Here is a 14,175-nt window from a genome sequence, read left to right on the forward strand (position 1 = left end):
ATTTATTTAAATTACCATTGATTTAAAATTATTTTACTCTATAGAAACGCGTTTTAAAAGCACAAACATAAACAAAGCAAACACGGGGTTTCAGATAGCTTTGCGATCTTTAAGCTAGTAAAAAAATAATTGAATGTGCAGTATAAGTTGAAACAGAACAGTCTACAGTTTTATTTGTAACAATGGCTAATGCTGAAGTCATGCGAGAAAATCATTTTCCGAACATTTCTGCCTAACGGAATAATTAAAATTTGTAAACGAATTTTAGTATCAGCGGCTAAATTAATAATTTCGAGTTTTCAAGAGTTAAAATAGTAATTATAATAGTTTTCAGTAGCACAAGTAGTTCTGAAGTTCTTAGAGATTTGACTGGGCGTTGTTTGACACGGTCGGACATAAACATAATTTTAGTAAAAGATGTGCTAGGTAAAAATGTATTTAGTAAAAAACGTATTATGACAAAACGTATTATTGAGTTCAAAAAGAAAATTGAAAAACGTAATAACAAAATCCAACATTTTTTATTTAAAATGTATTAAACAAATGCATAAAACTCGAAAATGAATGAAAATAACTTGGTAATTAATATTTTTATTCATTTTGCAAAATAATTGCATTTCGAAAGCAATTTTTTTATTTATTTATTATTATTTTTTTAGGAAGCTTACCGAGTTATAAAAAAAAGTAACGATTTCATTCGACATTTCAGTTACAAATACTTGTACTTTTTCCATAAAAAAGTAACGAAAGTACAAGTAAAAGTACTAAATTTTAAAAGTAACGAAGTACAAGTAAAAGTACGTACTTTTTACTTGTACCGGCGGTACAAGTAACGAAAGTAAAAGTACTGCCATATATGGTAATAACCAACGTAATTGGCATAAGTTACTAGCCTATCTTCATACTATTTGGCATAGGGTGTTCAAAAACATTTTTTTATTCATAATTTATTGCCGATCTTTCACATCTCTGAAAGTTTTAAAATATATTGATATGTGTGAGGAATCACATGACATAATCATTTCTAAAATTTTATAATAATTCGTTAAGCATTTCTTGCGAAATATGAAAAAAAGGAGTTTGTATAGAAGTGTTTCTATTATTTTGTCCAACCCCTGTATATACCATACACAAAATTAAAATCCACGCATGCAGTTAAAATGTTATAAAAATAATAAAAATTAAGTAATTACACAGAATCTAAATAGTGAATCCGCAAAACTGTTTCCGTGAATCTAAAATTGTTTACGATTTCAACACAGTCGAACCGAGATTATCATAGTAAATTTTCAGCATAATCTTGCATACATATAGCAAAATTTGGAAACGTACGGTTCTAATAAGTTATGTATAAAATTTAGTATAAAAGTATAGTACAGAAGTGTTTCTATTAATTTGTTCAACCCCTGCATATATAATATACAAAATTAAAATCAACAGATGCAATTAAAATGTTAAAAATAATAAAAATTAAGTAATTATACTGAATCTAAATAGTGAATCCGCAGAACTGTTTCCGTGAATCTAAAATTGTTTACGATTTCAACGCAGTCGGATAGTGCTTATCATAGTAAATTTTCAGCATAATCTAACATACATATAGCAAAATTTGGAAACGTACGGTTGTAATAAGTCATACATATAATTTAGTATAAAAGTATAGTATAGAAGTGTTTCTACTAATTTGTTCAACCCCTGTATATATGATATACAAAATTAAAATCAACGCATGCAGTTAAAATGTTATAAAAATAATAAAAATTTAATAATTACACTGAATCCAAATAGTGAATCGACAAAACTGTTTCCGTGAATCTAACGTTTTCTACGATTTCAACACAGTCGAACCGAGATTATCATAGAAAATTTTCAGCATAATCTAACATACTTATAGCAAAATTTGGAATCCGCAGAACTGCTTCCGCGTATCTGAAGTTGTCTGAGAGTTCAACGCAGTTGGACCTAGATCGTCATATTAAATTTTTAGCATAATCTGAGCTTTTAATCAAGTAGCAGACAAAAATTCTTTAATGGCGATATTTTTATGAAAGAGTATCAGCAATGTTCCCTCATTTTTTGTTTGATTTTGAAATATGGAAAGAAAACATGGATGAAAAAAAATCTGCAGAGCCCGCTGTCATGTTGGAGTGTTCTGCTACCAGCACGTTAATTTACAATCCAACGTCTCTCTCTCTCTTTTGGATATTTTCCTCTTGATTCTGTTGGTCGCAATTTTATTGAAACCTTTTATTTTTCAAAAGATTTGTTACCTGAACTGAAAAAAAGTGAAAAATTATGTTTTTCTCTTTCTATTTAAAAAAAATGCTAAATAGGAAAGCGATAGTCGTTAAAAGCCATTTGATTGGAAAAACACTGTCGGGAGAAATTTGGAACTTAAGAGCAATAAGTTTTACACACTATTTCTGAACAATCAGTTAATCTAAAATATTTAAATAGTTATTATACTAATCAAAGATGAGAAGAAAAAAAATTAAAAAAAAAGCTTTTTGATGAAAATTAAATAGTACCTCTTTTACAGTCGAAGGTTAAAAAAAGGTGAACAAAAAAGCAGTATATCTCGGTAGTATAAAAAAGCCGAACAATAAATTATGCAATTTTCTATCATCATCTAGTGGATGCACTCTACACTACGTTTCGGTTGGTAGAAAATAAAATATATTTGTTTTAAAAGCAAACACTGTTCAGTTGCTGCATAAATAAAGTTCACGAAATTTAAATACTTTAAAATAAAACTCTTTCATATTTCATAACATAAAAGTAGTTCAATAATTTCAAATATTTACAAAGTTCGAGGTACTTCAATAAGGATAAAGATAGTGGTATCATTAAAAAGCATTTGTTTTCATCAGCAGTCGGAGAAATGTGAAACGATATAGAGAAAAGTATAAAATTCTAATAATTTCTTGAATTATTTATAAATTATTTGTAAATCATTCTGTAATAAAAATACTTGTAATGTAAATGTTATTTATTGCATTATCGGCGAGTGGTATAGAATTTTAAAGTTTTGAGTTTATTTAGGTTTATCTTTCAAAGTTTTATAATTATTATCAAAACTTCTTGAAACATAACAGTTTCACTTTTTTGAAAATATTTTTGTTTCTTCTATAACTGACCTTAAATTAAATAAATTCCACAGTAAAATAGAAATATTTTAACCGAAATCAAAACTATTTACGAAATTCAAATTTATTGAATAATTTCATATTCAATATCAAAACTGATATCAACAAAAATAGAAATGCATGATGTTGAAAATAAACTGAAAAGAAAACAAAAGAAAGACAAACAATATTAAATTATTCGCCCGAAATTTAAAATTTCATAGCCTCTTCGTTTTAAATTATTTCGGAAAAAAAATCTAATAAAGTTAAGTATTGTTTATTATTTCTTGTAATACAACAAAGCGGTGAATCATCACTTTTGTTCATCACTTTGTTGAACTTCGTAATAGAGTATAGTGATATTCTATGATCTTAAAGTTTAATAAGAATGAAAAGCTAAGGAAATTGAAACGAGGGAACATTTTAATCTAACATTAAAGTTAGTGAGAAAAGAGAAAGATATTGAAGGATGACTGTAAAATTTACAGCTAAAGGGGCAATATTATGTAAAGACTATTTTCACCACCGTCAAAACGTTCGCAAAATCAAATAAATATCAACTTAAAATAAGGCCAAGGAAAGCCAATGTTACCAGTTTTGGAATTTTAATTGTTATAGAAATATTTATCGGATGCTGTATGGCTATTTGATTTCCACATGTAAATTCATCTAAAACTGCTGATTTTATTCGGACATCTAACCAAAAAATTAACATGCTTTTATAATAGTTAACTAAAAAGAATTGTAAGATCTAGTTCATGTTCCCAGGTGTTAGTGTTTCACTGGTAAAAATTCTTTTTTCATTTATTTAAATTGGGATAGCAAGTTAATTTTATGAAAATGATGTTTCTAAAATTTCAGGAAATAAAATGTAAAATTTTTTCAAAACAATATGGATTATTTTATAAGTAATACGCATAAATATTAATATATAAAACAAATAGGGAAATTACAGTTTGTCTGTTACTTTTTGCATCGTTTTTTGATCATAGTTTATTTAATGAATTTCTTTCATTACTTATAAATACGTTTGTATAGTAAAGTATTTTAAAATTGTAAAAGCAGCAGCCGTTGTTATAGTTAACTAAACAACTTTGTAAAACTATATTTATTTTCCCAGATGCCAGTCTGTCACCGGTAAAAATTCTCTTTTCATTCATTTAAATATTGATAGCTAGTCAACTTAACGTTTCTGAAATTTCAGGAAATAAAAAGCATAAGTTTTACAAAAATAATATGGATTATTTTACATGTATTAGGCATAAACATAAATGTATCTGAAAATGAGGTAATTTATGCTTGTCTGTTACTTTTTATATCTTTTTTTATTTGTAATTTATTTAATGAATTTCTTTTATTATTTATAAATACGTTTGCATTAAGAAGTATTTAATTATTGTTTTTTTATTTGTTTTTAATAAAATAATACAATTTTCTTGATTTAAAACTTTTAGCCTGTTACAGTAGAACTGTTACTTAACTATATAAAAAATAACTATCGCAAGGGTTTAAGATAAAAACAAAAATCGATAATCAAATTAAAAGAAATTATATTTTTAATTGAAAAATGTAAAGGTATTGAAAATTTATGTTTATTGTGCTTGTACTGAAAATTCAAAATAAATAAATAAATAAAACAATATAAGATAGCGCAAGAAAATATATATTACTGCTTAAAAATATCAGTAATCATATGGCTGATATGTGTAAATGAAACAAAAATAGCTTTTGAAGATAATGCGAGTCGAAAGTTTAAGAATTTTTTTTTCTATTTACAAAATATTTCTAATGCAAATATTTGCTGTATGATTGCTTTTAATTGTGCTACATTATGTAAATTGTAAAAAAAGGTGTTTTTAAATTGTACATTCAAATATTTTTTGTACGACAGACTCTATTTATGAATAAATTATTATATTTAAGATTCTTGGCAAAAAAATGAATTAAAAATAATTACTTAATAAATTAGCTTTGATACATTTAAATATCATTCGTTTTACAGATAGAAAATAAGAAATTAAAAATAATTTATATTACTTACGCTTATTTTCCGATTGTACATCATAGCTCTGTACATATCTCTTTGTCCTCTCATATTTGACATCATTCAATAGACTTTTGAGATTCTTTGTTTGATTTTAAATGTCAACTGGATAAGCGAAATAAACCAGCTTTTTAGCAAGTAACGAATTTAATCCAATTGAATAACTAAACTGTATATCCCATTAACGCAAGGAATGAATAAATAAATTCTCCTAGATTATCACAGATGTTACTTATCCTATATGTTTGATATCAGAAAAGTCTAATTCTAATATGGAATGCACTCTATAATGAAAATGGATAAAATGTTTTCAAATGTAAAATCATATATTTTTAATCGTATATAACATCCTCATTGAACTGCAAATAATACTTGAGAAAACAAGTGCTATACACTGCTCGAAACCACAGATGCGTATTTTATAAAGTTGTAATTAAACATTTTTCTTATCAGGTTTAGTAGGTTGAATATAATTTCCGTTAAATTCCTCTGTGAGCAATAAAGATTTGAACACAACTTGAAACTACATCAATATTGTTCAGTTGAACATGATATTTTGACCGTTATAAAAGCAACAGGTTTAAATTAAATTTTTCTGACAATAGTTTAAGATGTGAAAAAAGTTCACGCATGGCACTGTTAATTTTGTTTTTTAATGTTCACTTGGTCATTTACAAGCACCTCTTGTAATAGAAATAGTGTGAAGAAACTGGTTGCACTCATTTGGTTGGGATGTCATTTCAAATGATACATCTTTTCCGAACTTTCCAGAGAAAATGATTTCAACCAAATAAACTCAGATCGCGGTTTTCATTTATGAATCCGCACTGCTTCTGACACACAACCCTATTAAAGAAATTCTTGACATAGAATGCTTCGGAGCGGATGTAAGCGAGGGCTTCTAGGGAATCACAAACGAAACGCATCTCCGCGCAAGGCGAACGCGAATACTGAGATAAGGAAACTGTGAATGAACTGAGAGATGAAGAAGGGATATAAATTATTGGGCGAAATAAAAACACGCGCCACTGTAGAATTTCGAACAAGCACTGGAACAGTTTGAAGCGAAAGGGAGATGCTTTGCCAAAAGATGCAGAAGACTTCGGAGGAAAAAATAAAAATCAACAAACGCAGAATAATGAATAAAAAAAAGCGAAGACAAAAATAAAATAAAAGCTTGAAGAAAAAAGAAGCGCGGTTCGTGCCAAGCTCTTGGCGTTCCCCCATCTATTTCGTTTTTATTTTATTTGGCGAGTAGTTTTTAACTATTTTCCCTACGTTCGGATAGATTTCTTTTTTAAGTGTCCTACATCTTGGAACTCATTCTCTCGCCACAATACGACCGTAAAACGCGGAATGATGGCATTAGTGAGCGAGGATGTTGGCGGATTTCACTTCTTGCGTTTGGCGGCAATATGTCTCGTCGTGTTAATCATATTTTCGGCTTGTCTTTCTGACTTTTTTATTAACCTTCAATTTTACGCTAAAGAGAAAATTGCTTGTAAATGGCGTTTGGTTGATAAAGAAAAGACTTGAATGGTGCCTTTATTGTTAAATCTAATTAAGAGTAAGGTACAGAAGTGAATTATTATTTAGCTCGATCTATTGTCTTCGCACACTTAATTAAATTCTCAAGTATTTTCGAAACAAGTATGGCACAGTTGTAAATTCTTTTTTCTGCGTAATATTAAACAATATATTGAAATTGAGCATTCGCTTCAATTTATTTTAAATTAGATACTAAAATTTTTATAAATAATTCGGAATTTATTTTGTGTATTTAACGATTTTACAAACATATGAAGAAGGAAAATAAATCAGCAAGCGTATGCTATTTTCAGTCTTAAGACTATATCAGTTATACAAATTTTTGTAAGCAATGACAGTCATAAAAATATTAATGTGATTTTTTTCAGAATTGAAAGTCCTATCCTTCTAATTCTCAAAATTCATTATGGATATTTTATGACAAAAAAGTACAAAGCTATATGTTTTATATATATTTTTGTTTGGAAACTTCGAAAATATAATTAGTAGTTGGTGCGTTTGATTCACTTAAAGGATACATTTAAATTTTAAATATTTTGCATATCTTTTTTCACACTTGTAAATGATCAATCAATAAAGACAACTCTAGATAGTTATAATTTTAAGAAAAGTTCTGCATAAAAGCTAATAAGATTGACGGAAAATCTTCAGATCCTTGTCAATAATTTTTCCCCCTCAAATGTTCTTTTAAATTTTCTCTTTTAAGATATCTTCCCTGATGCTAAATACGTATTTTCAATACTTTTGATATGATATAGAGGCTCAAAACAGGATGGTGTCTGCACTTTTCTGCATTTCAAACTTTTGACTGTTTGGTAATTCTATTTTTTTTTAAAGAAAAGAAAAGGAGAAAAAATGGCCATTGGAAAGACATACATACCACTTGGCCAGGGCAGTTGGTAAAGTGGTCAACAATTTATGATCTGTCCATAGTCACGGCTGGCAATGAGCTATTATCATAACTAAAGACCTGTTATGATAACAATTGATTTGATTGGTATCAAACCGAGTTTTGAATGAAATAAAAACTTAGAGTTAATTATTACCGTAATTAAAATTTCGCCTCTTGTGTCATATTGATAATAATTAAATTTCAGAATGTATGATAAAAAGTTTTTGAAACTCGTTGTATGCCGGGAAATAAACTTCAATTTGCAAAAAAGTAAATTTAAATATAACAGCAACTCAACGTGTTATTATTTGGAAATGTTTTTGTATAGCTCCATGCATTTATTTTTTATTTTACTTATTTATAGGAAATGGAGCTTTGGAAAAACAAATATACAACTTGGCAAGGGCAGTTGGGAAAGTGGTAAACAATTAACGATCTGTGAATTGATATCATAACTAATCAACTGTTATGATAACAATTGGTATTGATGGGTATAAAACCGAGTTTTATTTAATTAAAATCTTAGAGTTAATTAATATTACTATTTATATTATAAGCGTAATTAAATTGAGGTTTTGAATTCCATGTTTATGATTAATTTTAACAAGTTACGATTTCAGATTACAAAAATACTAAAATTTGCATACAACAGTAACTAAGCGTTTTATTATAAGATTTTTTTGTGTTTCTCTCTATATTTCTTTTTCGTATTTATAGAAAATGGTGCTTTGGGAAGAAGCATACAACTTGGCCAGGACAGTTGGCGAAGTGGTCAACAATTTACGATCTGCCCATAGCTACTGCCGGCAATAAGTTATCATAACTAAAGACCTGTTATGATAACAATTGATTTGATTGGTATCAAACCGAGTTTTGATTGAATTGAGATCTTAGATTTAGCTATTAATGTTATTTGTATTATAATCGTAATTAAATTGTCGTATCTTATGTTATATTGATCGTAATTAAATTTCAGAATGTATAAGAAATAATTTTTGAAACTCGTTGTATGCCAGGAAATAAAATTCATCTCATAAACTTCAATTCTGCAAAAAAAAAGAAAAAATTAAATATAACATTAACTTAACGTTTTGTTATTAGGAAATTTTTTTGTGTAGTATTTGTGTTTCCACGTATGAATTTTTTTGTGTTTCCATGCATTTCTTTTTTTTTTTTATTTTACTTATTTATAGAAAATCGCGCATTAGAAAAACAAACATACAGCTTGGCCAGGGAAGTTGGCAAAGTAATCTACAATTTACTATCTGTTTATAGTCAAGACCGGCAATATCATAACTAAACACCTGTTCTGATGGCAATTGATTTGATTGGTATCAAATCGAGTTTTAACTGAATTGAGGTCTTGGAGTTAGTTATTATTGTTATTTGTACTATAATCGTTATTAAAATGTGTTTTTGAATGAACTGTTTATGATTAATTTGAACAAGTTACGATTTCAGAATGTATAAGAAATAGTTTTTGAAACTTGTTGTATGCGAGGAAGTAAAGTTTCAAATACTTCAATTTGCAAAAATATTTGAACAATAATAATAAATTTTAAATATAACAGTAACTCAACGTTTTATTATTATTAAATATTCTTGTGTTGCTCCATGCACTTATTATTTTTATTCTAAATGCATAATTTCATATATCAATTTATATTTTTCATATTCAAGGTCTTCATAGTCAATTTTTAGGTTTTTTAAAAAGTTTCTTTCATGCTTGTCATGATTTTTGCATTGTTCATGGGCTATTATTTTTTGTTTTTTGATGCATTTAAGAAACTGCCTGTGTTTCTTAGATATATACAAGCGTTATAATTATTGCCCGTCGAAGTTGGTAATATGTTTTTCCTAGACTATGCATATTGTAAAAAAATGTTAAGAAGAAAAAATGAAATTACCGTCGTATACCACCACTTTAATTTTCAAAGCATAACAATATGTTTCATCTCTTAAAAATAACACAAAAGAAAATTATAATTTCCATTTAAACTCGAGGATTAAAGTTGAACTATAAACTGTGAGCTACTAGTACTTAAATTATCTTAAATTAAAATAGATTTACAATGTACTTACCAGTGTCTCTAGTAAAAATAATTTATTTATCGAGTATTCCCTTTTCAAGTCATTAAAACACAGAAGTGCCAAGCTCCTTCGCAGCGACTGATTTTCAAGCATCATCAAATTGCATTTTGTTTCTAATATTTCCAACTTCAGCGCTAAATTTCTGATATCTGTAATGAGTTCACTTGTACCTAAAGCATTTATGCTTGAAAGGTTTTCCAAAATAGTTTCAGCCATTTTTAAAATAAAGTGTATTTCTTAGTGCACAACATAAATTTATACTTTAAACCATTTTAATCATACGTTATATCTGTAACGTTCATCAAATCAATGCTTATATCACACTAAGAAGTAGAAAAAATCTGCTGTAATAAAACCATATGCATGCAACCTTTTTAAAAGATGTCTTTTCAATTGTCAATTTTTAACATCTGCATGTCAATTCATTGTGGTAAAACTTACTTCTTTTTTTTTCATCATCACCAGCATGTAGATTTTATACATCTTCTTTCACTGACATTTTTTTTATTTATTCAATTTAATATCGATTAGATAATGTTAGAAAAAGTTTAATAAACTTAAATTAACATGAGACATTAACTAGAAACCTTAATTTTTTTTCTCCATAACTTACATTTATTTGTAGAAAAAAATTTGCATAAATATACAGTGAGCAGAAATAAACGGACAACTCTAAATAACTTTTGATCTAATGATCGGATCTTCAAGTTCTAGTACTTAAATTTAATTGTTTAAGGGGGAAGCTTCAAATATTCTAATTAATTATTGCAGAAGAGTAAGTAACGAAAATAGACACAAAAAACGCACATTCTCGGAATAAATATACCTTTTTCCGATGGATTCGACTTTTTAACCCTCAAAAAATAAGGCGCGCTGCAATCTGAGAAATATGGTACAAATAGTTCGGCCAAGAGATTGGTCCGAATTTGGGGCCCTTTTTCGTTAATTTTGATTTCTGCGTATTTCACCATAACTCGAGAACTTTTAAATTAAAAATGTTTGCATACAATTATAAAATTTGTCTATCCGAAGGTAATTATATTAAAAAACACTTTTAGTAAATATTCTCGTAAAACTTTTTATTATTTTATTTAATAATAACCGATTTTTTTTTTGAATTGTAAATGTTTTAAATCATAATTGAGTTCTGGATACAGTACAATTTTTACATCATTCTAAAGAATGTAATTTTGCATGGCAAAATTTGAAATTTGACCAAAATAGGTCAAATAATTAATTCCAGAGGAATCGAGTTTTAAAATAGATAGATATTTAAATGTGAAGATTCGGTCATTGGATCAAAAGTTATTCAGGGTGATCCATTTTTTATTTTGCACACTGTGCATGGAATAAATTAGACAAACTCTCTGGTCGTTTTTATTTTATTATATTTAATTAAAATAGTTACCTATAATCAACTTAACTACAATCACTCTGATGATTTAAGAAAACAAATAATGCATCAAAAGAGTCATATTTTTTCAAGTATCGGTAACGATAAAAAGGAACAGATCCTTGTGTAGATTAATGTTCTTGATGTACTGCACCCGTAGATTAAATTGGAAATTTTTCTGCTTACATTTGAGACGCGAGGAATAATTTTTGTAATTTTTTATTCCCACAAATCTTTACACAATTTTGCAGGATTTAAAAATGTAAAATATTTTAGCTTGTATTACATTTAAAAAAATATGAAATTTTATGAATTTCAGATAACTTTAAAAATAAAAATTTTTAATTTTTCACTTTTAAGCTCCATTTTTAAGTTCACTTTTAAGCTTCATTGTTAAGTAAATATATAAAAAAGTATGTCTAAAAAATTAGAAATAGTTTGATATTATGTTTACAAATGAATTTCCTTTAAATATACATCGAAGAGCCATTACATTATGACCACCCTCCATCTATAACAATGGGCTCTTCCAGGTTTTCATGGTTTCTCGCCCAGGAGCAAAGTTTTCATGGGGCACATTAGGACCCATAATCCTCATAGAAGAATCCCTGACGTCTGTAAGCTACTTGAACATAGTTGCAGACCAGGTTCACCCATTCATGGCAACAGTTTTTCCTACGGGGGATGGTGTTTACCAACAGGATAATGCACCATGTCATAAGGGTCGAATCGTCGAGGAACATTCCAATGACTTTCAAGTCATGTCTTGGCCCCCAAATTCACCTGACCTTAATCCAATAGAGCATTTGTGGTCCTACTTGGAAAATCAAATTCGTGCTACCACACTACCTCCTCGAAATGTGCGGGAATTGCAGGACCAGTAGGTGAGCGCTTGGTATCAGATGCCTCAGACTACCTATCAGCACCTTGTGGAATCAATGCCGCGGTGGGTGCTAGCAGTTTTGAGGGCTAAAGGTGGTCCTACATTTTATTAGCAGGGTGGTCATAATGTAATGGCTCTTCGGTGTATATGAAAAAATATATGTTCAAAAAATAGAAATAGTTTGATATTATATAGTTTATAGTACCAGTAAACTTTTATAATAACAATATTGCTTTTTTTTATCAAGGTAATGTATGAGAACTCTACATCATTTTTTAAAAAAAAAATTGTTCAAGTATCGTAGAGACATTGCTAGCTCACTATCTAGAGAACACACTTTCAAGAGGAAAATGTTTTGTGCACAGTTAAACTCATAAGTAATACGTAATTTCTAAAAGAAATCCTGTCATAATTTATTTTTTGCTAAATTTAAAAATTGCCCCGCAAATAATAGTCAATTTAAAGCAATTTAAGTTTTTAAGAAATTAAAGTATTCCTGCAACTTAAACGTATTTGTTGAATACAAATACAATAATAAATAATCTTGACATTTTTCTTTTTGTCACTAGAAAAACTAATTTTCGAGGAAAACTTGAAAGTAAAAAATAAATAAATTGACTAAATCTACCTAATTCTATCAGAAAGTTTTTACCAGCATTTTTTATTAGCATAATTTTATTTTTAAACAACTTATCTTTATCACTGTATTCAGAATGCTTGCTTGCATCAAAAATACTAAATGATGTATATGTTGGTTTAAGATTTTATTTAACAGGTAGTTGAATAATTTCATTTGAAGTGCTTAATATCAATTGTGATACAAAATCAACTCAAACAGAATAAAAATGCTCTTTTTACCCTTCATTGCAGAGGACAATTAAAACCCAGTTTTTCACAATTCACGGTAAGTTATTCTTGCTTCATAAATTTCCAACAACTGCAAATGTTCCACTAAAAATCCCATGCAACAAATATACAAAAGAGTTGCATTTGAATGTTATTTTAGCTAGCCAGTGCCTATTGTAAGTGAAAAGTCCGAAATGTGAAATAAATGTATGTAAAACTGCACAATGAAGAATAATGACAAATGTTTGCAATATATCTTCCTTCCAAAATAAATATTTTATTTAGGGAAATATATATTCATTCAAATATCAGTATATTGAATATATAATTAGAAGTATATGCATTTATAAGAGAATGCATTAATATTTCCCACCAAGCTTCTCAATTCAAAATAAAATGACTAAATTCATCCACAAGGCAATATGTTTTCCAGATTACCATTCTAAAAGTTTATAACAGTTCTTTTTCGTTTATATTTTAGATAAATCTTTTTACTAGTATACTTACCCTTTATAAAATGAAGGATGTTTTATTTATATTTTTGAGATAGACTAAGGATACAGGCAAAACATAGTAAATTTTTGTATTTTTTATAACTTTATTTTTAATAGTAAAATTGTTGCTTTGTAAATTATTGACAAGATTTCTTCAGGATTGATTGTTAGTAGGATCTTAAATTGTTTAAGCAGATCGCTCGGAAAAAAACGCTAATCAAACGCTAATATAAGCTAATTGTAAATGAATACTTTGAAATTGTATGCCTAAACAAAAGTCTCTTCCAACATTCAATTAAATAACAAATATTATTCAGCAAATATTATTAATTTTTTATAAAATCATTGAATTTAAAAGTTTTATTTAAAACGCTACCTCTTATTAGTAATATATAAGTAACCCAGTTTAATATGTTGCCTTGCACGCATCTATTTCTCTGGACAAATCCAAGGTAACGAAAAATCAAATCAGTATGAATCAAAAATCTTCAGGATGAGCACACATTAAAAATATTTTGTCACTACTCCATATTAAACTGTAATTTTTTAATTTCATGTTTTTTAATCTGGAAATTCAGTTATGATCTAAGAAAAGTAATAATAAGATTCATTTACTGGGCATAAGCTTCAAGTATATAGAACTCATAAAATAAGTTAAAAATATAGAGAAAACATGGAAAAAATATAAATTATTAGACGCACTATAAGATTCAATATAAAATTTTAGTTATCAGGTGATATTATACTGCTTTATTGTTTTTGTGCAACTGAAACCGGTTTGCACTAGTTTACGTTCGTGTATCAATTGGTTAAATTTGACGATATATAATATAAATTCGATGATTGGATAAATTAGACA

The 14,175-nt window shown here is 27.8% G+C and overlaps 1 protein-coding gene across 2 annotated transcripts in view; it reads right to left on the bottom strand.

Moving 5' to 3' along the window:
- The window catches only part of Ca-beta (Calcium channel protein beta subunit), a 150,504-nt gene extending 140,573 nt beyond the window's left edge, over positions 1-9,931 (bottom strand). The window contains exon 1 of one of the 2 annotated variants that reach the window (XM_071183359.2): positions 9,692-9,931. In XM_071183359.2, the coding sequence (XP_071039460.2) occupies positions 9,692-9,916 (225 nt within the window). In that variant the 5' untranslated portion in view covers positions 9,917-9,931. Of the gene's footprint in view, positions 1-5,166; positions 6,222-9,691 lie in introns of those variants that run through there. The other variant, XM_043044163.3, reaches the window with a different exon arrangement.
- Positions 9,932-14,175: the final 4,244 nt, after the last annotated feature.

Source organism: Parasteatoda tepidariorum, chromosome 7, assembly GCF_982258835.1.
Source record: "Parasteatoda tepidariorum strain Cologne lab strain chromosome 7, Ptep-v5.0, whole genome shotgun sequence".
NCBI classification, from domain to species: domain Eukaryota; kingdom Metazoa; phylum Arthropoda; class Arachnida; order Araneae; family Theridiidae; genus Parasteatoda; species Parasteatoda tepidariorum.